The 23,289-nt window shown below is 41.8% G+C and overlaps 1 protein-coding gene, 1 long non-coding RNA gene and 4 other non-coding genes across 12 annotated transcripts in view; 5 read left to right on the top strand and 1 right to left on the bottom strand.

The window, feature by feature from the left end:
* Positions 1-23,289, bottom strand: part of DNAJC5B (DnaJ heat shock protein family (Hsp40) member C5 beta) — a 60,232-nt gene that overhangs the window by 23,768 nt on the left and 13,175 nt on the right. For 4 of the 7 annotated variants that reach the window (XM_064387750.1, XM_064387785.1, XM_064387759.1 and 1 more), the window contains one exon: positions 14,699-18,279. In XM_064387750.1, coding sequence (XP_064243820.1) covers positions 14,699-14,805 — 107 coding nt within the window. In that variant the 5' untranslated portion in view covers positions 14,806-18,279. The remainder of the gene's footprint in view (positions 1-14,698; positions 18,280-23,289) is intronic. The other 3 variants (XM_064387782.1, XM_064387768.1, XM_064387774.1) reach the window with 3 other exon arrangements.
* TRNAY-GUA (transfer RNA tyrosine (anticodon GUA)) lies at positions 1,377-1,465 on the top strand. Its single transcript is given in 2 exon segments — positions 1,377-1,413; positions 1,430-1,465. It is a non-coding gene; the product is annotated as a tRNA-Tyr (tRNA).
* TRNAY-GUA (transfer RNA tyrosine (anticodon GUA)) lies at positions 8,176-8,264 on the top strand. Its single transcript is given in 2 exon segments — positions 8,176-8,212; positions 8,229-8,264. It is a non-coding gene; the product is annotated as a tRNA-Tyr (tRNA).
* LOC135289512 (uncharacterized) lies at positions 9,049-11,178 on the top strand. The gene is made up of 3 exons (XR_010352271.1): positions 9,049-9,152; positions 9,964-10,017; positions 10,922-11,178. It is a non-coding gene; the product is annotated as an uncharacterized LOC135289512 (long non-coding RNA).
* Positions 10,256-10,344, top strand: TRNAY-GUA (transfer RNA tyrosine (anticodon GUA)). Its single transcript is given in 2 exon segments — positions 10,256-10,292; positions 10,309-10,344. It is a non-coding gene; the product is annotated as a tRNA-Tyr (tRNA).
* On the top strand, positions 11,456-11,544 carry TRNAY-GUA (transfer RNA tyrosine (anticodon GUA)). The gene is given in 2 exon segments: positions 11,456-11,492; positions 11,509-11,544. It is a non-coding gene; the product is annotated as a tRNA-Tyr (tRNA).

Below are 23,289 nucleotides of genomic sequence, written 5' to 3'. Positions count from 1 at the left end.
GATTGCTTCTGGTGACCCACAATGGCTGTGTCTATCCTGGCCAGGGGCTGTAGGCTTGAGAAGCAATGTGAAACAAGTCAAGTCTTTCTTATTTCCTGCAGAGGAGGGTCATGTAAATAAAAGGGAGTGGTACTAGACTAGAATGATTGGATGAGTGTGTGATGAATGTCTAGGTGTCTAAATTTCATGCTTCCTTCAATAGCTCAGCTGGTAGAGTGGAGGACTGTGGGCTCCCTTGTCACTGGTTCAGCTCCGGCTTGAAAGAGTCACCTTTTGCCTCTGGCACACATCCGGAACTGGCACCGCTGCCTTTTGGTCCTGCCCAGAGGGTTCCCCATAATGAGCTGCTCAGTCATGAGCTCTTGCCTGAGGTTGGGAAGATACTTATCCAAGTACTATGCCAAGGCATTTTTAGGTGAACCCTGGCCATGGAAAGTTGATTCTGACCACTGGGCTTGCCTGCAGTCATGTCCAGCAGGACTGTGAGTAGGTGGGTTGGTGGTATGAGAGTGATATGAATGGGAGGCGCAGGCTTTGGGTGCAGGGTACCCTGGGTCAGGGCTGGGTGCCTGGGAGGGGAGAGGACCTTTTGCAGAGGCCACAGGGTGGGGAATTAGCTCAAATGGTAGAGCGCTCGCTTAGCATGTGAGAGGTAGCGGGATCAATGCCCGCATTCTCCAATGCTTTTCATTCCCCCTTGCTTGAACACACGGCCCTTTGCCAGGACCTGTGGGTACTCGCAGTATATTCAGAATGCAAAGAATAAGATGACATCCAGGTCAGCATGGGCAATTTAACAGAGGTTTCTCCCTCTTTGCTTGATAGACATCAAATGTAATCTAAAGTATTGTGTCCCATTTTGAGATCTTCTATGCAGAAAAACAGTCAAAGAGTAATCTCTGGAGGGCCACCAAGAATCTCAAGGAATGGAAAGGTTTCTCTGTGTGGATGGGATGAGGAGAGTGGATATGTTCAGCCAAGAGAAGGAGGGGTTCAGAGGACTTACACATGACCTTTTGACTTAGAGGAGGTTTCAGAATATAATGCCTATAATGTGTCATCTGCTTGAGCATAGGGCAAAAGACAGCACAGTGAAAGGGAACAAGGGAAAATGCAGTAGGATAGAGGTAAGCTCTGTGTGGCCATGAAGAAAGTCCATCTACTCGTGAAGAAAATGATGTCCAAGGAGCTTATGGAGCATTTCTGTTTGTGGTTTGCATGACTGATGGGCTGAAGTGTTGAGCAAGGAGCTGTGATGTAGGAGCTGGGGCTGTTTGAAGCAAGGTGTGGTAAGAGAGGCATGACGGTGCACTGTGGCTTGGCAAAAGTGCTGGGTGTGAAGAGGGTGAGGTCTCTTTGGGAATGTGCCCATGCTTCCTTCGATAGCTCAGCTGGTAGAGCGGAGGACTGTAGGCTCCCTGGCACGGCCATCCTTAGGTCGCTGGTTCAACTCCGGCTCGAAGGAGTCACCTTTTGCCTCTGGCACACATCCAGAACTAGCACCACTGCATTCTTCTGCTCCTGCCCAGGGGACTCCCCAGAATGAGTGCCCAGTTGTGAGCTCTTGTCTGAGCTGTGGGAGATAACCAGCCAAGGCAGTTTTTGGTGAACCCTTGGGCAGGGGATGGTGGTTCTGACCATGGGTGCTGTCCACAGTCATGTCCAGCAGGACTGTGAGTGGGTGGGTTGGTGGTATGAGAGTGATATGACTGGGAGGCGCAGGCTTTGGGTGCAGGGCACCCTGGGTCAGGGCTGGATGCCTGGGAAGGGAGAGGACCTTTTGCAGAGGCTGTAGGGTGGGGAATTAGCTCAAGTGGTAGAGTGCTCGCTTAGCATGTGAGAGGTAGTGGGATCGATGCCCACATTCTCCAATGCTTTTCATTCCCCTTGCCTGGATACAGGACCTTTTGGGGAGGGTTCTGCTGTCCTCTGAAGGGTAAGGAAACCTGGGAAGCCAAGTAGAGGACAGCATCCCGGACTTCTCCATGGGCAAGGGCCCTGGATTGTGGGAAGGTATATCTGACTTTCCCCTTCATTGGATAGATGCCATTTAGAGTTGTGTATCTGTTATATATAGGTTTATATAATTTTTTTGCTATAATAGAACTAATTTCCTTCCTAATATGTGTGTTTGGATTCAGAGTGTGAATAATGTTGGTTACACGCTGCTGTTATAGTTCTTGGTAAGTGGAGTTTATGCAAAGCCAAGGACTTCTCGGCTTCTTGCACCACATTCCATTATCAAGGAGACTGGGGACACAAGAAACTGAGAGGAGACACAGCTGGGACAGGTGACCCCAGCTGACCTAAGGAATGTTCCACACCACATGACATCAGGCTCAGTATATACTAGGGAGAAAGATGGTTGGGGGCCACTGCTTATAAACAGTCTGTCTGGGCATTGTTCTGCAGGTATTGAGCAATTGTGTTGCATGTCACTTATTTTGTGTAATCTAATTCTGTTGTTGTTATTATTGATATTTCCACCTTCCTTTTCTGTGCTTTTGAACTGTCTTTTTCTCAATCCAAAAATTTTGCTTTTTTTCTACCAGTTCTCCCCAAAAACTCTCTTGGTGGTGAGGTGTGTGAGCAGTTGTGTAGGGTTTAACTGCCTGCTGGGTTAAACCACAACAGCCCTTTTTGGTGCCCAACATGGGGCTTGAAGGGTTGAGATAATGACAAATCTGACTAGAGTACATTAAAACAAATTTCTTTTAAGCATTCATTATATTAGTGTAATAATAGCTAATCCTGATGTTGATTTATTTATTATCAGAGTTGAGAGTAGATAAATTTCTGTTCTCAGGGTTGGGTTACGTAACATCTGACTTGCTCTGAGTATTTCCTGTTGTGCTGTTTATCACCTCTGGGGGCTGGGCTAAGGTTATCATGTTGTCATACTTTGTAACACTGGTTTATGATATGATAAAACTGAGGGTCATGAGACTAATTTTTTTGTAATCAAGTATTGTTATCTTCTCCATACTTCTAGAGCCATCTATTGGAAACTATTCCTAATTACATCCTTTGTCTTTCCTCCTAGAGCCAATCTGTGGGGCATATAGTTCCCACATCTTCCCCTTCTCCTCCAGAGTAATTACAATAGCTCTTGAGAATTCTGAATATAGTCAGGATGTTCAAATCAGTATGTTCTTATTGCTATGTCTCCTGATTGTATTTCAGATCTTGTTTAGACTTAACTATTTAAGGATACCACCCAGATAACTGTCCTGAGCCTGAGCATATATAGTGTCAGGATGTGTGGGATAGTACAGGCAAGTATGTATGACAATGGGCATCTCGAATATTTTGGAATTTCACCCCCGAACAAGTTCAAAATCCTGAAAAACTAGTGCAATATTTGGAAGAAGTATGCTGCCAACCTGGTAATTCCAGAGAGAAACACATCACTGCAACATCCTGGGGCTTGGCCCATGCCTAGCAAGTCCTGTTCAACACTATTCAGTATCCTCAAGGGGATAAGATCTTTGGATCTGATGACAAAATGTCAGGCACTTTGGCTACCCCAGTCCCAGTGACAGACACTGCATCTAAACCAAAGGGCCCACCAGTACTGATAACATCTTCACAAGAATAAATACTGGAAGTATAAGTCAGCTGCTTTAGTAAGGGATGAAGGAACCTCTTCTAAGGGTCAGCAGCAGGAAGAAGACTGATCCAAAGCAGGGCCATTATGAGAACAAGAGGAGGAAGAGAGGTGGCTGCAGACTGAGGAGGAAGAAGAGGAAGAACTCATAAATGAGATGTTAACCATCTCACACTATATCACACCATCCAAGACCCCCTGATTCCCATGTATAAGCTGATTGCTCAGCTGAAAAGCCCTGGAGGGATCAGCAGGACTCACTCACCCTGTAACAGTTTCACATTGCCACTGCAAAAATCTGATTGAGAGTAGAGGCCAACAGTAGATTATAGTACCTTGAACGAAGGCGTGCTGCTGCTAAGTGCTGCCATGCCAGACAGGCTAGAGCTTCAATTTGAGCTGGAGGCAGTTTGTGTCAAAGGCAGCCAAGTGGTCAGACACAATCAATATTGCTAGCATGTTTTTCTCAATCCCTTTGACAGCAGAGTGCAGGTCACAATTTGCTTTCACTTGGAGGGACATCCAGTACACCTGCCCTAGAGAAATCCAGACCTATCATTTTCCGTGGACTTAACCAGACTGTACTAGAACAGGAACTCCTGTAATACATTGATGACTTCATCCTATGGGGAAACATGGCAGACAGAGTTTTTGAGAAGGAGAAGAAAATTGTCTAAATCTTCTGAAAGTCAATTTTGCCATAAATCAAAGTAAGATCAAGTGACTTACACAGGAGATCCAATTATTAGGAATAAAGTGTCAAGATGGATGTCATTGTATCCCAATGAATGTGATCAACAAAATAACAGCTAGGTCTCCACCAATTAGCAAAAGGGAAATACAAGCTGTATTAGGCATTTGAGGTTTTTGGAGAATATTTATTCCAAATTATAGCCTGATACAAAGCCCATTCTGTCAACTTACCTGTAAGAATAATTATTTCATTTGGGCCCTGAACAATGACAGCTCTTTGAACAAATTGAAAAGGAAATAGTACATACAGCAGCCGTCAGGCTGCTCTGGGCAGCACAGGGTGTTGAAATTGTGCTGCAGCTGGGGAGAATGGTCCTACTTGAAGCCATTGGCAAAAAGCATCCAGGGAAGGCTCAGGGTTGACTCTTAGGCTTTTGGCATCAGGGACACTGAAGATTCAAGGCTGGCTATACTCCAACTGAAAAATAAATACTGGCATCATATGAAGGAGTTTGAGCTGCTTCAGACATTATTTGTATTGAAGCACAGCTCCTCTTGGCATCCTGACTGCCAGTGCTCAGCAGGATATTCAAAGGGAGAGTCCGTTCTACATATCGTGCCACTGGTGCTCCGTGGAATAAGTGGGGCACACCAATGATACAATGTGCTTGAATAGGAAACCCCAGTGGCCCAGGAATTTTGGAGGTGATCACTGACTGGCCAGAAGGCAAAGATTTTGGAATATTGTCTGAAAAGGAGGTGATGTGTGCTGACGAAACCCCATTGTAAATGAAATACCAGAAGATGAAAAACAATGTGCCCTGGTGAGTCCTATCATATTTTGGGAAGATATCAAAGGTGGAAAGCTGCTGTGTGGAGTCCCATACACATTGCAGAAACTGCTGATGACAAGGTAAATCTAGTCAGTTTTCACAGGTGAATGCTGCTGGTGAAAGCTATCCAGCTGGCTTTAGACATTGCTGAAAGGGAAAATGGCCAATACATTATCTCTATACAGAGTCATAGATGGAGGCAAATGCTTTGGTTGGGGGGGATGGTAGGGGGCACTGAAGCTGAAGTAGGTCAACTGGCAGAGAAGAGGTAAACCCACCTGGTCTGCTGGGTTATGGCAGGATATTTCTGCTTGGATAGAGAACTTTGTTGTTAAAGTACCTCATGTGGTCATTTACCCAAGACTCGGGTCACTGACTAACATCAAAAATCCCAGCTGATGGGTCAGGATGCTAACATTGAAGCAGATCAGGTGGATCTGGACTGGTAACATAAGTGTGAACTATTTATAACTTAATGGGCCCATGATATCTCAGGCCATCAAGGAAGAAATGCAACAGATACATCACCTCCTGACTGAGGGGTGGGCTTAACCACAGCCACTATCCATGATTATCCATGAATATGAAACATGGCCTGAAATAAAGCAAGCCAGACAGTGAAAGCCTCTCTCTAATGGAGGACAGTGGCTGAAATACAAACATGGGGAAGTCTGGCAGATTGATGATATCACATTCCCAGAAATGTGCCAATGTAAGTGCCAGGTGCTTACAGAACTGTAGAATAATTTAGGTTGAAAAAGACCTTGAAGATCATCAGATCCAAGCATTGTCCAGCACTCTTAAGTCCACCACCAAACCATGTCCCTAAATGCACATCTTTTAAATACCTCCAGAGATGGTGACTCAACCCCCTTCCTGAGCAGCCTGTTCCAGTGCTTGATTACTCTTTGCTTAAAGAAATTTTTACTAATATCTATGGTGGAAGCTACAACCAGATGGCTGAAAACATATTCTGTTCCTCATGCCACTGGCTGGAATACTATCTTGGGCCTTGAGAAATGAGGTAAAAATGAACCCCAGAAAGAACACCTGGGTCAGGCAATGGTACTTATTTCAGAAGCAACCTCTTAGACTTTTGGCTCAAACAGCATGGCATTGAATGGGTATATCACACCACCTACCATGCACCAGCCTCCAGAAAATAGGACAGATGAACTGCTAAAGACTACACTGAGAGCAATGAGTGCTGGGACATTTTAACATTGGAATACATATTTAGCAAAAGTCACATGGTTAGCCAACACTAGAGCATCTTCTAATCAAACTGGCCCTGCCCAATGAAAACTTTGATGTACTTTTACAAAAGGGAAAAGGCTCTGCAGTGCACAGAGAAATTATGCTGTGAAAGTCAGGCTGGGTTATTCCTACTTCAGGCAAAGGCAAACCCATCCATGATACTGCTTTTGATCAAGAACTTGGGTGCACTTGGTGAGTAATGCAGAAGGATGGAGAAGTATGATGTGCACCTCAACAGGATTTGATTCTGTGTGAGAACAGGCAATTATTTGAATTGTATTATATTAATTGCTATATATTAATGCGTAAAATATTTGCTATGGTTGTTATATGCCATATCAAAATTATTACAATAAATATTTAGCTTTATTGATCTAAGAAAAATGAATTTTGGTTAGACCAGGTTAAGTGGAGCAGTGACAGAACCAGAACTGTCTTCAGAATGCAACAGTCCAACATCACACATCATCTCTCCTGCCCAAAGGACTACTATTAAAGAGGAGCCCAAAGTTGTGGACTAAATAAACTCAACTGACATTTTGGAGGAATGGTTCATAGCTAAGGGAATGATATCTGCATATGTATATAAAAAGACCAGAAAAGAGGCATTGGAACATGTGGGACCTTGGCATGAAATGGTATAAAATAAGGCATAAATATTTACTTGGTTTCAGATGGGATTGAGTTAATTTTCTTACTAGTAGTTGGTACAGTGCTAGGTTTTAGATCAAGGAGGAGAATAATATTGATACTATTCTGATGATTTCGTTTTTGCTGAGCAGTGCTCATCGTAAGTCAAGGACTTTTCAGCTTCTCACACCACCCCACCAGCAAGAAGGCTGGTGGGCAAAAGGAATTGGGAGAAGACAGCCAGGACAGTTGACCCCAACTGGCCAAAGGAATATTCCATACCATATGGTGTCATGCTCAGTATATAAATTAAGAAAAAAGATGGCTGGCAGCTGCTGCTCAAGAACTCACTGGGCATCATTCATTGAGTGCAAAGCAACTCTGTTGTGCATCACATGATTTAGTTCTATTAATATTAGAGTTGTTATTATTATTGTTGTTGCTATTTCACTTTACATTTCTTTTCTGCCCGAATAAACCATCTTTTTCTCACCTTGTGAATTTTACTCCCACTGTGGGGAAGGGCGTGAGTGATCAGCTGTGTGATGTTTATTGGCCTGCAAAATAAAGCTATGACAGTGCCCAACACTGTGCCTCTGTGTAGAAGACACATGTGGACCATGTGCAGTGATCTCAGAAAAAGGCCATCACCTTGGGAGCAGGTGATTCCGCACACAGAAAAGGACATCAGTGGGATGGAGGAATCTCAGTGGGGCCACCAAGAACCTCACAGAGTGGAGGGACTGCTCTACATGAATGAGCAGGAACAATGAGAATGTTCAGAATGTCGAAGGAGAGAATCAAAGGGTTTAGGCATGACTTTGATGCTTGTAGGAGATTACAGAGTAGAGGAAGTGCTGTCCTTTATCTGATAATTGAGCAGAGGGCTGAAGACAACACAGTGAAAGGGAATTAAGGGAAAATGCAGCAGGATCTGTATGGCCCTAAGAAGAGTCTATCTGTAGAAGAGGACATCCAAAGAGCTTACAGAGCATTTCTGTTTATAGTTTCATGACTGATGGGCTAAAGTGTTGAGCAAGGAGCTGTGATGTAGGAAGTGAGGCTGTTTGAACCAAGACATGGTAATAGAGGCATGATGGTGCACTGTGACTTGGAAAAAATTCTGGGCGAGGTCCTTGGCATGTGCCCATGCTTCCTTCGATAGCTCAGCTGGTAGAGCGGAGGACTGTAGGCTCCCTGGCACGGCCATCCTTAGGTCGCTGGTTCAACTCCGGCTCGAAGGAGTCACCTTTTGCCTCTGGCACACATCCAGAACTGGCACTGGCACTGCCTTTTGGTCCTGCCTAGGGGACTCCCCAGAATGAGATGCACAGACATGAGCTCCTGCCTAAGCTGTGGAAGATAACCATCCAAGGCATGTTTTGGTGAAACCCTTGGGCAGGGGATGGTGATTCTGATAATGGGCCTTGTCTGCAGGAATGTGAGTGGATGAGATGGTGGTATGAGAGTGATATGAATGGGAGGCGCAGGCTTTGGGTGCAGGGTACCCTGGGTCAGGGCTGGGTGCCTGGGAGGGGAGAGGACCTTTTGCAGAGGCCACAGGGTGGGGAATTAGCTCAAGTGGTAGAGTGCTCGCTTAGCATGTGAGAGGTAGCGGGATCGATGCCCGCATTCTCCAATGCTTTTCATTCCCTTTCCTGGACACAGGGCCCTTTGTCAGGGATCCATCTGACCTCTCCATCTGTGCCCAGAATTGTTACTCTCTCTTGAAAACCTTGTGGCTGGAAATGGAACTGCAGGGCTGTGGCATTGCCAGGTCTTTAAAAAACCAGGATCTCTCAAGCATAGCTCCTCTTGCTCTTGGTTTTTGCTCTTTCCTTTTCGTTCTTGCGCGGAGAGTGCTGAGGCAGCGTGGGTAGAAGCTCCCCTTGTTTTTCTTTTATTTTCTTTCCTGAGAGGGTTGCTTCAGACTTCCAAGGAGCCGCATTTTGTGGTCCTGAACTGCTTCAAAGCAAATTTCACCTGTCTACAGTCACTACATGGCACCAAGAAAAGTGTGACAGCCCCACTCAACATGGCTGTCCAACCTGCCAGCAGTGCCCAGTGGAAGTGGGAAGGCGTGGAGTCTGAGTCGCCCCTGCCAACTGCCTGCTGGTTCTCCTCATTAAAAGGTAAAGTCCCTATATGAGTTCCAGTGGGATTGAGTTTCAGCTGCTGGAGTGCCTTTTTTGACAGAGCTGCTGCCACCAGAGAGATATGAAGGGCATTTGTCTGGGTTTGGACTCTAGGTTTTCTTTTTGTTTTGCCCTGGTTCCCTGTTGCTTGTTATTTAGGGGAAGTTTTTGTAATCAAGGAGGTTTAGTATCTGTGTTGTTTTGGGTTTTTGTTCTCTCTTTTTGTTCTCTCTGTCCACATGCAGCTGAAAGAGGGACAGGGCTGCCACTGTCTTTGTCTCTCCACATGCAATCCTTCATGGAGGGTGCCATCTTGGGCAGAGGGTTTTCTCTGCCACTTTTAATTTCTCCTTGTTGGCAGGGAGTCTGTGAAATGTAACTAGTGATTACTATTGTTATTTTTCTTGTCACTATTTCACATTTTTGGTAAACTTATTTTTCATTTATATCTACTCGTGTTCCTCTCTACTTATTGGTGGATGGGGACTGGCTAAAAATAAATGGGAGATAACTAGTTTTAAAGTGTCTAGCCCCTTAGCTTGACTTAAACTCACGCAGTTTGGCAGTTCTCAAATATCAAGCCCAGTACGGAAAAGGACATTAATGAAATGGGACAACCTCAGGGCTGGGCCACCAAGAATCGCAAGGAATCACTGGATTTCGCTTTAGGGATGGGCTGAGGAGAGTGGGCATGTTCAGTTTAAAGAAAGAGAGGTGCTGAGGAGTTGCAGATGACCTTGTGATACTTCAATGTATGTCACAGAATTAAGAAATGGATATAATTTTGTTTTTTCTTATGCTTGAGCAGAGGGCAAAAGACAGCACAGTGAAACGGAACAAGGGAAGATGCAGAAGGATATAGGTAAGACCTGTATGGGCCTAAGGAGAGTCGATGTGTAGAAGATGACTTCTGAGGAACTTATGGACCTTTCTGTGGTTTGCATGACTGGTGGGCTGAAGTGTTGAGCAAGGAGCTGTGATGTAGGAGCTGGGGCTGTTTGAAGCAAGGTGTGGTAAGAGAGGCATGATGGTGCACTGTGGCTTGGCAAAAATGCTGGGTGTGAAGAGGGTGAGGTCCCTTGGGGAATGTGCCCATGCTTCCTTCGATAGCTCAGCTGGTAGAGCGGAGGACTGTAGGCTCCCTTGCATGGCCATCCTTAGGTCGCTGGTTCAACTCCGGCTCGAAGGAGTCACCTTTTGCCTCTGGCACACATCCGGAACTGGCATTGCCTTTTTCTCCTCCTGCCCAGGGGACTCCCCAGAATGAGTGCCCAGTTGTGAGCTCTTGTCTGAGTTGTGGGAGATAACCAGCCAAGGCAGTTTTTGGTGAACCCTTGGGCAGGGGATGGTGGTTCTGACCATGGGTGCTGTCCACAGTCATGTCCAGCAGGACTGTGAGTGGGTGGGTTGGTGGTATGAGAGTGATATGAATGGGAGGCGCAGGCTTTGGGTGCAGGGTACCCTGGGTCAGGGCTGGGTGCCTGGGAGGGGAGAGGACCTTTTGCAGAGGCTGTAGGGTGGGGAATTAGCTCAAGTGGTAGAGCGCTCGCTTAGCATGTGAGAGGTAGTGGGATCGATGCCCGCATTCTCCAGTGCTTTTCATTCCCCCTTGCTTGAACACGGCCCTTTGTCAGGGGTCCATCTGTCCCCTGTGGAGATACAAGGTGTGCCCTGGATTTACAGAGGAAGTTGACATCTAGGGTTGTATCAAGATAACTATGGGCAGTTAAACAGAAGAAATTATGTTCTCTCTCCTTGCTTGAAAGTTCTCAGATATCAAGCCCGATATGGAAAAGGACACCAATGCAATGTTGTTTACCTCAGTCGAGAGCTGCTAAGAATCTCAAGGAACTGATGGATTTCTCTTTAAGGATCAGCTGAGGAGAGTGGGCATGTTCAGTTTAAAGAAAGAGATGTTTGGAGGACTTGTTGCAGTGCTTGGACATAGGTTACAGAACAGAAGGATGGCTGCAATTTTGTTTTGTCTTGGCTTGAGCAGAGAGCAAAAGACAGCACAGTGAAAAAAAAATCAAGGGAAAATGCAGAAGGATATAGGTAAGCTCTGTGTGGCTGTGAAGCAAGTCCATCTACTCATGAAGAAAATGATGTCCAAGGAGCTTATGGAGCATTTCTGTTTGTGGTTTGCATGACTGGTGGGCTGAAGTGTTGAGCAAGGAGCTGTGATGTAGGAGCTGGGGCTGTTTGAAGTAAGGTGTGGTAAGAGAGGCATGACAGTGCACTGTGGCAAAAAGTGCTGGGTGTGAAGAGGGTGGGGTCCCTTGGGGAATGTGCCCATGCTTCCTTCGATAGCTCAGCTGGTAGAGCGGAGGACTGTAGGCTCCCTGGCACGGCCATCCTTAGGTCGCTGGTTCAACTCCGGCTCGAAGGAGTCACCTTTTGCCTCTGGCACACATCTGGAACTAGCACCACTGCATTCTTCTGTTCCTGCCTAGGGGACTCCCCAGAATGAGTGCCCAGTTGTGAGCTCTTGTCTGGGAATACTACTGCCCCAGGAGTTTTTGGTGAACCCTTGGGCAGGCGATGGTGATTCTGAGTACTGAAGTTGGGCAAAGTCTCCTCCAGCAGGACTGTGAGTGGGTGGGTTGGTGGTATGAGAGTGATATGAATGGGAGGTGCAGGTTTTGGGTGCAGGGTATCCTGGGTTAGGGCTGGGTGCCTGGGAGGGGAGAGGACCTTTTGCAGAGGCTACAGGGTGGGGAATTAGCTCAAGTGGTAGAGCGCTCGCTTAGCATGTGAGAGGTAGCAGGATCGATGCCTGCATTCTCCAATGCTTTTCATTCCCTTTACTGGACCATAGGTGCTGTGTCCTCTTGTGGCTGTGGGGAGCCTTTGGTGGACCCAGAGGCTCTATCAGGAGTAGAATAGGCCATTGGCATAGGCATGATTAAGCCATTAACCCTTCTTGCTTTGTATTCATTAAATGGCATTAAAAGTGCTCTACACATTTTCTAATAAATTTATTAATCACCAATGTAGCATCACAGAGGTGTTGACCTTTTGGAGCAAGTCCAGAGGAGGCACACCATGATGACTAGAAGGATGGTGCTCCTTTCCTAAGAGTAAAGGCCAGAAGAATTTGGACTATTCAGACTGGAAAAGAGAAACCTTTAGTGTGACATAATTGGAGCTTCTCAGTACTTAGGCAGAGTCTACAAGAAAGGTGGCGCAGGGCCTTTGACATGGGGGTGTAATGATAGGACAAGAGGCAAAGTTTAGATTAGACATTACAAAGAAAATCTTCACTGTTAGGTTGGTGATGCACTGGAATTGGTTGCTCAGAGAAGCTGTGGATGACCTATACCTGGAAGTGCCAAAGGCCAGATTGGATGAGGCTTTGAGGAACTTGGTCTAGTCTGAGCAACCCTGGGCAGAGGATTGGAACTAGACGATCTTTAAGGTCCCTTCCAACACAAACTACTCTATGATTCTATGATTTTTGTGTAAGTGGTCTATCAAATAGGATCTTTTGAAACTTCTGAAGAAAAGAACTCCAGTATCTATCTCTGCATATTACTTCACTGTCAGACAAGAAAGCATAAGTCAAAGTACAGTTTCATTTATTATGCCAAAAAATGGTTCTACAATTATTTTTTGATTATACTGAAGATAAACAGATCTCCTTTGAAATTCTGTTGATTAAAAGCCCATTAGCTTTACTCCCTGATAAATTAGATTGTGCCAAACTCCAAATAAAATCACAGAGTCATGTCTGTCATGTTTATTAAAAAGCAAATTTTGCCCTGGGCTGTGGTGGTATAATTAACAGTGACTTAATTAATAATGGCAGGAAACTCAGAATCAGGTATGGCTGGTTTTATACCTTGTACTAAAGAATACCATTTCAGCAGCAGATTTTTGGATTAACATAAATTAAATTATAATTAAAGCAAATCTATGAGACTGACTCATCATTTTATCTTGCACATATTTACAGCTACTCTATTAAAAGTGAATCCCTCTGACATTTTCACTTTAGTCAGAAGCAGCCTTTTTTTTTCTCTAATTACTAATAAAGATGGAGGAAGCACCACTGTCAGTTTTGCCATAGATCACTGTGTAAATCATCCATATTCATGCTCAGCATTAAATAAAGTTAATTGCATTCTACATTCTTCCATGGCAACTTTCTCCTTTGGGGATTTTCAGAAAATTAAATGTAAAAGCAACCGGAAAACATGAAGTTTGAGACAGAAGATGATTTCTATAGCCAGGCTGTACTACAGGGACACAGAAGGTGCAAGTCATAAGTGAATTTGATACCATAGCATGCTTTTTTCCCAGTGGTATAATTATGCAAGACAACAGAACCATGAGATGTCAACAGTTCTCCTTCCATTGTGTGAAGAGTTTGGACATTCACTACTTTTGCCTTCATTGAATATGTGCCTTTAGGAACAGAAAGCAGGAGAAAAGCAATTTGTTCAAAAACACGAAGGACAGAATCTTGCCAAAATTCAAGCTAAACGATGCAAGTAGATCTATTTCATAAACCTTTTTGAGTTTATATTTATTCTTACATTTGATAGAAAAGTAAGCTGTGTTAAGAACAATTTGCCTGGTAATACAGTGCAACCAACAACACCCAGAATTATGCTGTAATAAAAGTTTTACAATATTTATTAAACCTGCAAGTACTTGTCTGACATATTTCAGTGTCAAGAACATCTACTTCACACATGACATTGAATTTTTTTTCTTTTTCAACAGCAGCTGAGCAAATTTAAGGGCAAAATTACCCATAAAATCTTCTGGTCTTACTTGTAGGTCTTGTTATATTTCAACAATAAAATATTTGCCACCATTCTGATAACTTGTGTTTGACTCAAACTATTCTTAATGTTCTCGCTTCTTCAATAGAGAAACTACCATTCCTGTGCCAGTATTTTTCAGTAGTTGGTTATACTCACAGTTAAAACCATGTACCTCTTTTTCAGCTCAAATAATTTGCAAGCAACCCAAGCTCTGCTTTTGGTTATGCCTGCCTTCATAAAGTGAACAACTATGTCACATCTAGCAATTTTCCCCTTCAAGGACATTATACACTAATCAAATAATCTATCTTTTTCTTTTCTTTTCTTCTAAATATATATTTTTTTTCTAAATAATTCTCTTTTTCTTTTCGGACAAGATAAACTGATTGAACTCCTTATGTCTCTTACTCTAGCTCTCAAATTGTCATTACAGCACTTGCATTAGCTTTACTTTTCAACAAACTTCAGGAAAAATACTAACACAAGAACTGGGTGCAGTATTCAAATAGCCCAGGTTAGTTTATCCCAACAGTCTGGCCTCTCATTCACTTAGATTAAAATATTTCAGATTATTCACAGACTGCTTGTGGGATGAAATCAGTAGATTCGCATTGCATCATCTCTGATCCTTTTCAGGCTCACACATTTAAAAAGAAGAAAGGATTGTGACAATGAATGTCTACTGTGCAGGTAACTCAAAAGGTTTTACCATCATAATCATGCCAGACAAATAAGCATTTTTAGACCTGTCGCAAAGCACATTTTACATACCTGTAGGACTTCTTAATCTCATCATGTGTTGCTCCCTTCTCTAGTGCCAGGATTTCATATAATGCTTCACCTGATGTTGACAAAGCACGTTGCCTTTGTTCAGCCATTATTGCAGTGCATTACCAAAGCTGCTAATGTAGAACATAATTTAAAATACCAGGGACTGCAAGTATATAGAGATAGTATTTGTTATCACTCATTTTAATATGTTTTTATCAGTCAGCAAAAGGTCAAAAATACATGAAAGTGAATCTAGAATAAAATCTCCTCTATATTATCCTCTGTCCTTTAGTATATTTTACAATTAGGAAAAAAAAAAAGAGAAAATGTAAAAGCATAAAACCAAACAGCAGAAGCTTTTGTGTTGGGTAGAACTGTTCATAGTAAAGATTTGATGTTGCTGTCACTGAAATGAATAGATAAATTTGCTATAGCATTAATACCCAGACATTATATTTCCACCTAGTTTTATTTGTGTTTGTTTACATTTTTCTTTACTAAGTCTTAGGAGATTTATTCCACTATTTGTTGAGGTTATTGACTTCTTACAGCGGGGTAAGAGCTTTGTACCTCTGAGTATTACTTAATGCAACAAATTGGAGAATTTTTGCTTTCTCAACACAAGGGTTCAGGTTCAGTCTAACTAATCTTAGGTGCTTAAATTGTGATTAGATTTGACTCTGAATCAAACTAGATTCTTTATTTTGTCAACAGACATACAGACTCTGAGAACAACTGGCCAAGGACTTTCTTCCTATTATCTCCACAGTGTGCTCAGGATGACTTGAATATTGTGTCCAGTTCCAGGCCCTCAATTTAGGGAGAACACTGAGGTGCTGAAGCAAGTTCAGAAAAGAGCAATGGAGCTGGTGAAGGGTCTGGAGCACAAGTCTGATGAGGAGCAGCTGAGGCAGCTGTGGGTGTTTGGCCTGGAGAAAAGGAAGCTCAAGGGTGACCTTACCACTCCCTACAACTCCTTGAAAGAAGATTGTAGCCAGGTGGGGGTTGGTTTCTTCTCCCAGACAAACAGCGACAGGACAAGAGGACACAGTCTTAAGGTACACTAGGGGAGGTCTCAGTCAGACATAAGAAGAATTTATTCACAGAAAGAGTGATTAGATATTGCAATGGGCTGCCGGGGAGGTGCTGGAGCCACTGTCCCTGGAGGTGTTTAAGGAAAGACTGGATGTGGCACTTTGTGCCATGGTTTAGTTGATGTGGTAGTGTTCAGTCATAGATTGGACTTGATGATCTTTTCCAACCTGATTGTTTCTGTGACTCCCAGCCATGACCCTGAGAACCAGTGGAGTGAATTTGGACCTACATGATGAGAGTAGATACCAAGAATTGACCCTGGTATTAAAAAAGTAACTTTATAAAAAAATTCTTCATGGGAAGTACTGACATCTATCACGGTCTGAGATACAAGACTTAGGACTGAATTAATGACAAATTTAACATGGTACCCTTACAGCATAGTGCAAGCACAGACTGACAGATTTAGTCCACTTCAGATCTAACATTTTTTCCTTCCTTTATTACAGAAGAGAAGCGAACAAACCAATGATTCTTCACTGAATGGTTTGACTATCTCCTTATGGTGTGTAGTTAATCCTTTTGGATTTGAAGAATTAAACATTTTTAAACCAGACCTAGCTAATGCTAGGCAATGACACAAAGAAACTCAAAGAGCAGAAACTCCTTCTAGCACCTTTCCAATCTTTAGAGAGGGCCTCTAAGAGACCTGGAGAGGGACTTTTTACAAGTACATGCAGTAACAGGGCAAGTAGGAAAGGCTTTAAGCTGCAAGGGCTAAATTTAGATTAGATATTAGAAATAAATTCTTCACTGTGAGGGTGGTGAATCACTGGAACAGGTTGCCACGAGAAGCTGTGGCTGTCCCGTCCCTGGAGGTTTTCAAGGCCAGGCTGGATGAGGCTCTGAGCAACCTGATTTAGTGGAAAGTGTCCTTGCCCAGGGTAGGGGGCTGGAACTAGATGACCTTTAAGGTCCCTTCCAACTCAAACCATTCTAGGATTCTACATAAAATGCCTAAAAGTGAGCTGTAATCCCAGTCATAAGAAAAATTTCTGTAAACCAGCTTTGTTAGGTAAGACTACCCTCTCTTTCATTACACCCTTCTCATTGCTGAGCTAGAAACACTAGCATGACATTATTCATATATTATTTACTAAGCCACATTTTGGTTCAGAACCAATCATGTTACACTTTTAAGTTCTTTGATATTATTCAATATGAAAAAGAAAATCAAATACCATGTAAGCACACAGAGAAACCTAATCCACGTAGTCATTTACTTTGATGGGTTTTTTTTCTGATCAACCAACTCACAATTAAGGGTCCTTTGACCTGTTGAAAAAAAATACCTTTCTACTTTTAAGTGTGGTAAACAATCCCTCAATTAAAGGTACTGAACTTTTGGTTTTAAGTTAACAATTAGAAAATGAAATGGCATATGAGTATCTAGATATTACTTTACCACCTGCAGCAGTGACCATGTCTTTTGTTCATGATGGCATGCCTAGAGCATATTTAGCATAATCCTGGGATCTATCCTGGCACTGGAATCATGCAAAGCACATGAAGCCTGTTAATGCACAAGGTAATGGCAGCAACCACGTGAAGTCATAGATATACAGCATTAGTTAAAAATTTGTGACATAATGCTGATCAGCTACCTGGCAGCCCTGAAGCATAAACCAAAATTAAAGTTATGGTGGATTTAATTTTGAAGAACTACAAGGTGATGTAATTTCTACTTTCTCATAAAATAATTTTAATAACCTAGTCAGCTATGGAAATTTAGACTCAATAGCCTATTCAGTCTTCTAGTGATTAATCAACTTGAAGCTTTAACTTTAGCTATTCAAAATTATTTCTTACTTATTTAAAGCAGTCCTATAAAAATACATTGTGCAATGAGACAATACTTTTCTAGAAAAAGTTAAACTCTCCTTATTAAGGAAGATGTAACAGTCACAATTTCAGTACTAGATACATTCGTCATGGCTGAAATTAAATTAGAATTCTATTTTTGAGCTACTTATTTTTGTTCCAGTAGAACCAAGTCAAGAAGATGTTGTTTTCTTCCTTGAATGACAATAAAACTATTAAAACCAGTCCAAATTCTGGTAACAATTCCACATCTCCTAAGAAGATGGGACCCCAGTTAACTTCAGCTCCTTGTGTGCTGATTTTACACTACCCAGCATTAAGCATTTTATACAGAGGTTGTAATAATATGCCTTTTTTTCTTATAATACCCATAGTTCATTTGGATTCGTGCTGAAAAATAAGGCAAAGTTATTCAAAGAACATACCTGCTTCAGAAAGTGGTGGCACACAGTCTGGCATGTATAAACTCACAACATTATGACTTCAATACCTTGATGCCCTTATGCCAATATCATCCCAAAGGAAAGAAGCAAGTGCCACAGAAGTGCTGTTCCACAGAAAGCAGCTACTGCTTTCCATCCTTCACAATCAGGGTTAAACAGGTCAGCGGAGTCTGATTACGTCTTTTGTTGTCCAGTATCCAATTGGTTATCTCTCAGGAAGATCTATGAAAGAGCAAATAAAACATTCATGAGTCTAAAAGCTGATATATCCAAGAGTTAATGACACCAAAAAATTTGGGACAACTGTGTATTGAGTTAGTTCTGTGTTTTAGTCCTGATAAGGTATTGAATTTCTTTTTGTTTTTTTTTTTCCATGCAGATATCTTAAATTGTTTTAAATATAAAACAGTCTCTTGCTCTAAATTTCACTTCTTTAAGACCGGCCATGACTTAGGTTTACTACATAATTTCTTCCAAAACAGCATTAATTGAAGAAGTCCTTTTAGGACTTAGTCCTGAGTTCTTGTAAATTTTTATATCAAAACAGAAGATGTAGGACCCTTTTATTCTGATGGAGTTTCTCCTCTTACACCATGAAAACCTAGAGAGCCATTCCTTTCCATTTGAAACAGAAGACTATAAATGCTAGAGACTTAAAACCCTCAATTTTTCTTGGTATATCATCCTTGGAACTAAATAGTCCATCCTTTGCACTCAAAAATTTCCTAGATCACCCAATTCCAAACCATATCCTTTGTACTATGTTGTCTTTGGCTGGCTGCTGGACCTCTACCCACCTCACACCATCCACCATCCCCCTTCAACAGAAGGGGAAGAGAGGATAAAGTGAAAAGCTCAAAGATCAAGATAAAGATAGGGTGATTCCTTACCCATTACTGTCATGGGCAAAACAGACGTAACTTGGGGAAAAAGAATTTAATTTATAAATAATTAAAAGAGATTTGGATGCTAAGAAACCAAGACAAACATTAAAACACCTTCCCCTCGCCACCCTGTTTTCAGGCTCGAATTTGCTCTTTCATTCACATCTATCTCACACCATCCATGAGCAGAGGCAGGAGAGCAGGATTCGTGGGTTATATAATTAAGATCATATAAAGTATATATCTATAAAGTATATTTATGATAATATATCTATCTATCTATCTATATCACATATATATGATACAGATATGGTCAAATACATAATAAAGTATGTTATGATCACATATATATAAAGTATATTTATGATTATATAATTATGACCATATAAAAACAAAACAACAACAGGATAGCTGATAAAAAATTGTTAACTGGATGCTTTTTAATGTGAAGCATATGATTTTAACATTTCTCTAGTTCTTACGTATATTGTTAATTTCAATCTTTTCCTCAAATGTCACCTTTGTATGGGAGCAAGGCAAAGGGCATTTCAATCTAAAATGTGAGTGTTTTTCATAGTTATGAGAAGTCAAAATAACATAGTCAAAGTATCTTTCCCAGGACAATAACAACAGAGTAGGTATATCTAATTCTATTACATTGTATGAACACAATAAACCAGATTATTCAATCAGCATGCTGGATTGCTATCTTTGAAATTTTATCATTCTTGCAATAAAAACCAAAAGAAAATATACTCTTTCTAACGGTAAGAAGAAATTGAGGGGGAAAAAAATAAAAACAGGCAGAAAATAAAATCACTTCCAGGTTATCCAAATCCCCTGTATTTATATTCATCCTATTCCAAGTACAAGATCCCTGCTCGGCATTCCTGGCACACACCGGGATTTGCAGTTCCGTGTGGACACAGCTCCCTCTGGCGCGCAGAGCTGGGACCGCTCCGCAACCTGCCTTGCTTTTCCTGCAAGCGCTCCTTATTTCTTTGAAGGAAACGAACACAATCCCAGCAAATCTAGGGAGTTTTGTCCCTTTTGGTGTTCTGTATCCTTAACACAGTCTAAAGAGTCTTTTAAATACTCAAAATTTGCTGAATTGTTGTAAATCTTTTTGTCAGATCAGCTATGCAATTTAGAAGAATAACCAGATAATTTACTACCTCTTCACTCTTTTCATTAATTTTTATGGTTTTTATATTGTAACACCTGATAGTGCACCACAAGACCACTGTGGCAGGCAATGCAAAACTAAAACACATTTCTAGTCTCAAAGGCTCTTCTATCTAAAAAATCTGATTTATACTTTACATTTCAAGTATACATTGCGTGTATTTTCAAAACAGGCAAATCAGAACATGCCTGGAAATTCAAAGTTGAATATCAGACATAAAAAATTTGAAACATGGCCCAGACAGAACAGGAGGTCTGGGGTTGCTTCAGAAGCCTCCAGTTACACATAACCAGTGCTAAGGACTGAAGGACTCTGAGTCACTCCAGTCCTTCCTCCTACCACTCCCTCCTTTTCCGGGCTCATAGCGAGTTCAAGAACTTAAAGCCTGGAGCTGAGATGTACATGCATGAAGGTACTGGCGTCATTGCTTAACAGCGGTATGAATTTTAACTTCCAAGGCAAGGAAAGACAATTTCTAAAAGCTGAATTATATTCATAGTTTGTTGAATCTGATAGGGTTAATACTGACAACATCAAAGCATGTAGGAGATACAAGTGATCAGATAAAGTACTCCTGACCTTTATGGAGAACCTACAGCTTTAACTCTTTCTTTCAATGTTGGCAGGGAAAGAAAATCTCAGATTTTACTTTGAGGAACTCGGTGATCGAAATAAACTGTCTTGCTGGCATGCTTCAGCAAAGCCAGCAGGTTAAGGGAGATAATCCTTACCATCTACTCAGCACTGGTAAGGTCACATCTGGAGTGCTGGGTCCAGATAAGGGCCTCCAAGTACAAAAGAGACATGGACATACTGAAGATAGTCCAAAAAAGGGCCACAAGGATGATGAAGAGACTGGAGCATCTGTCCTGTGAGAAAAGGCTGAGAGAGCTGGGACTACCCAGGATGGAGAAGGCTCTGTGGGGTGAACTCATCAATGTGTGCAAATGTCTGAAGGCACAGTGCAATGAGGACAGAGCCAGGCTCTTTTCAGTGGTGCCCAGTGCCACAACCAGAGGCAATGGGCCCAGACTCCAAACTCCCTAACACAGGAGGCTCCCTCTGAACATCAGGACACACTTCACTGTGAGGATGACTGAGCACTGCCACAAGCTTCCCAGAGAATTAGGAGTCTGCATCCTTGGAGATACTCAAAAGCCATGTGCACGTGGTTCTGGGCAACTGGCTCTGGGCGTCCCTGTTTGCTTTCCCCAAAATCTCTCTGCTATGATTACTATTATCACTAATTTCTGTCCTTCTTCGACCAAGAGGTGGTCCACAAGGATGTTGGAATTTATATTGGCGACTGACATGTCAAGAGAAAGAAGGCAGGTGAGGATACTAGAACAAGAACTCTTGTTAGCTGATGACTTTTCACTGGTGAATGAATGGCAGTCTGGAAAAAGAAGACCCAACACAAGTAGAGTATGAGGATGTAAGTGAAGTATGGTAGGCTGATAATATGTGAATTCAGAAAGGGTGTATACAGGGCTAGTGTGTTCTAGTTTTTCACTCTCTGGGCAGGATTTTTTTTTGTTTTATATTTTAACATTATGCTCTGGTGATATCAATATTTGTAACATCCAGCTAAGCATGATAGTGAAAGGGCAAATGACAGAGACAGTGAAAAAAAAAAAAAAGTATGCTTCTGCCAAGATGAGCTGGGCCTCTGGTTAAGGCATGGGGATTGATTTTTTTCAAGAAGGAAGAGTACTTCTGAATTGCTATGTCCCCAAATGCTCTTCCTGTAATTTCTTTTTATCCAGTTCTGTTTCACATGCTCCTGGACATCTAGTGCCCTGTCTGAAATTCACTGCATGCTGTTAGATATTCAAACCATTTCCCAAAGAAAAGAGCATTGGATTAAGGTCCCTTCTTCAGGGAGAGACTTTTAGATGTCAGTCAAGCCCAACAATTTTACAGCAAGAAGTTACATTCCTCTTGCCACATTTCTCTGTTACAGAATAGTTACTGTCATTATGGCTTCAAAAGCAATAACAGAATTGATTTAAATAATATGATTGCATTGCATCCATTTTTAAATACATGGAACTATATTTGAAGGAAGGTATTCCATCTGGTAACCCATCTGCAACTCCATCTATACATGAAGTAAGTATTCATAAGAGAACATTCATATATTTTAATTCTCTGAACATATTGTGACCTTCTGTTACTATTCACATAGAAAATCTCAATTTAAATATATCTTGGGTTTTTAATATCTTTAACTGAAGTACTGGAAAAAAGTAGCAAACTCAAGAAGCAGAAGCCTTAAATGAACAGTCAGTTACATATTTAAATTTCTCATGGCTTTACCTGGTCTGTTTGACACAAAGAAGCAATCCAGACCTATAATTTCCTTGTTCATTCCAGTAAACTCAATTCAAAGCCTTGGCAAACTACTTAAGTCACATGACATAAACTTTTTTTTTCCTGGCAATTTGAACTAGAGGCCCCTGACATGATGTTTTAAGTAATAGTAGTAGACTTAACTTTTTCAACAAGTTACTCAGGAAATATCAGGAATTTTATTTCCATCTGTGGTTTATGAGAAAGTTCTGTCTATCCTCCCTAATTTAAAGTGGGTTATGGAGGTAGCCTTAATTAAGATGCAAATCACAATAATCTGCCCATCTTTAAATTATATTACTTTCTGAAAAGCAAAGCCTATGAAGTTTATTTAGCTTTGACAACTCAGAGGTGAGTTTTCTAGGTCTTTGAGTAAAAGTGAAGCAAGAGAGTTCCCTAATTCTTTATTTAGGCAGTGCCTTGGTAATTTACTTTGCAAACAGCTGTAGTGTTTCAAGGCAGTATTCTACAACTTCTTATAGTAAATTCACAAATCCACAGTTCTGGTAGCAAGGTTATTCATTTTAGCATGGCCTAATCAGCTACAGAAAAGAATCAGGAAGATTAGCTTGAGCAGTATAAATAAGTGCTTTGACCTATTTCTCAGGCTATTTTACCAGAAACATATTAGGAAATAGCAGTACCACATCTTCACAGTACCTGTTCTTTGGGAGCCAAGAGCTGCTTTTTGTCCTCCCCACCAAACAGAATATTTCTTCAGTACCAAACAGTTCTCCTCACTTGTTCCTCCTTCACATAGTTTTCATAATTCACCCTCTGACATCTCCTGCAGTCTTTGTCTATGCAAGC

Source organism: Passer domesticus, chromosome 1 (genome assembly GCF_036417665.1).
Source record: "Passer domesticus isolate bPasDom1 chromosome 1, bPasDom1.hap1, whole genome shotgun sequence".
Classification (NCBI taxonomy): Eukaryota; Metazoa; Chordata; class Aves; order Passeriformes; family Passeridae; genus Passer; species Passer domesticus.
Note: the sequence above shows the minus strand (reverse complement) of the source record. Positions and strands in the feature narration are given on the sequence as shown.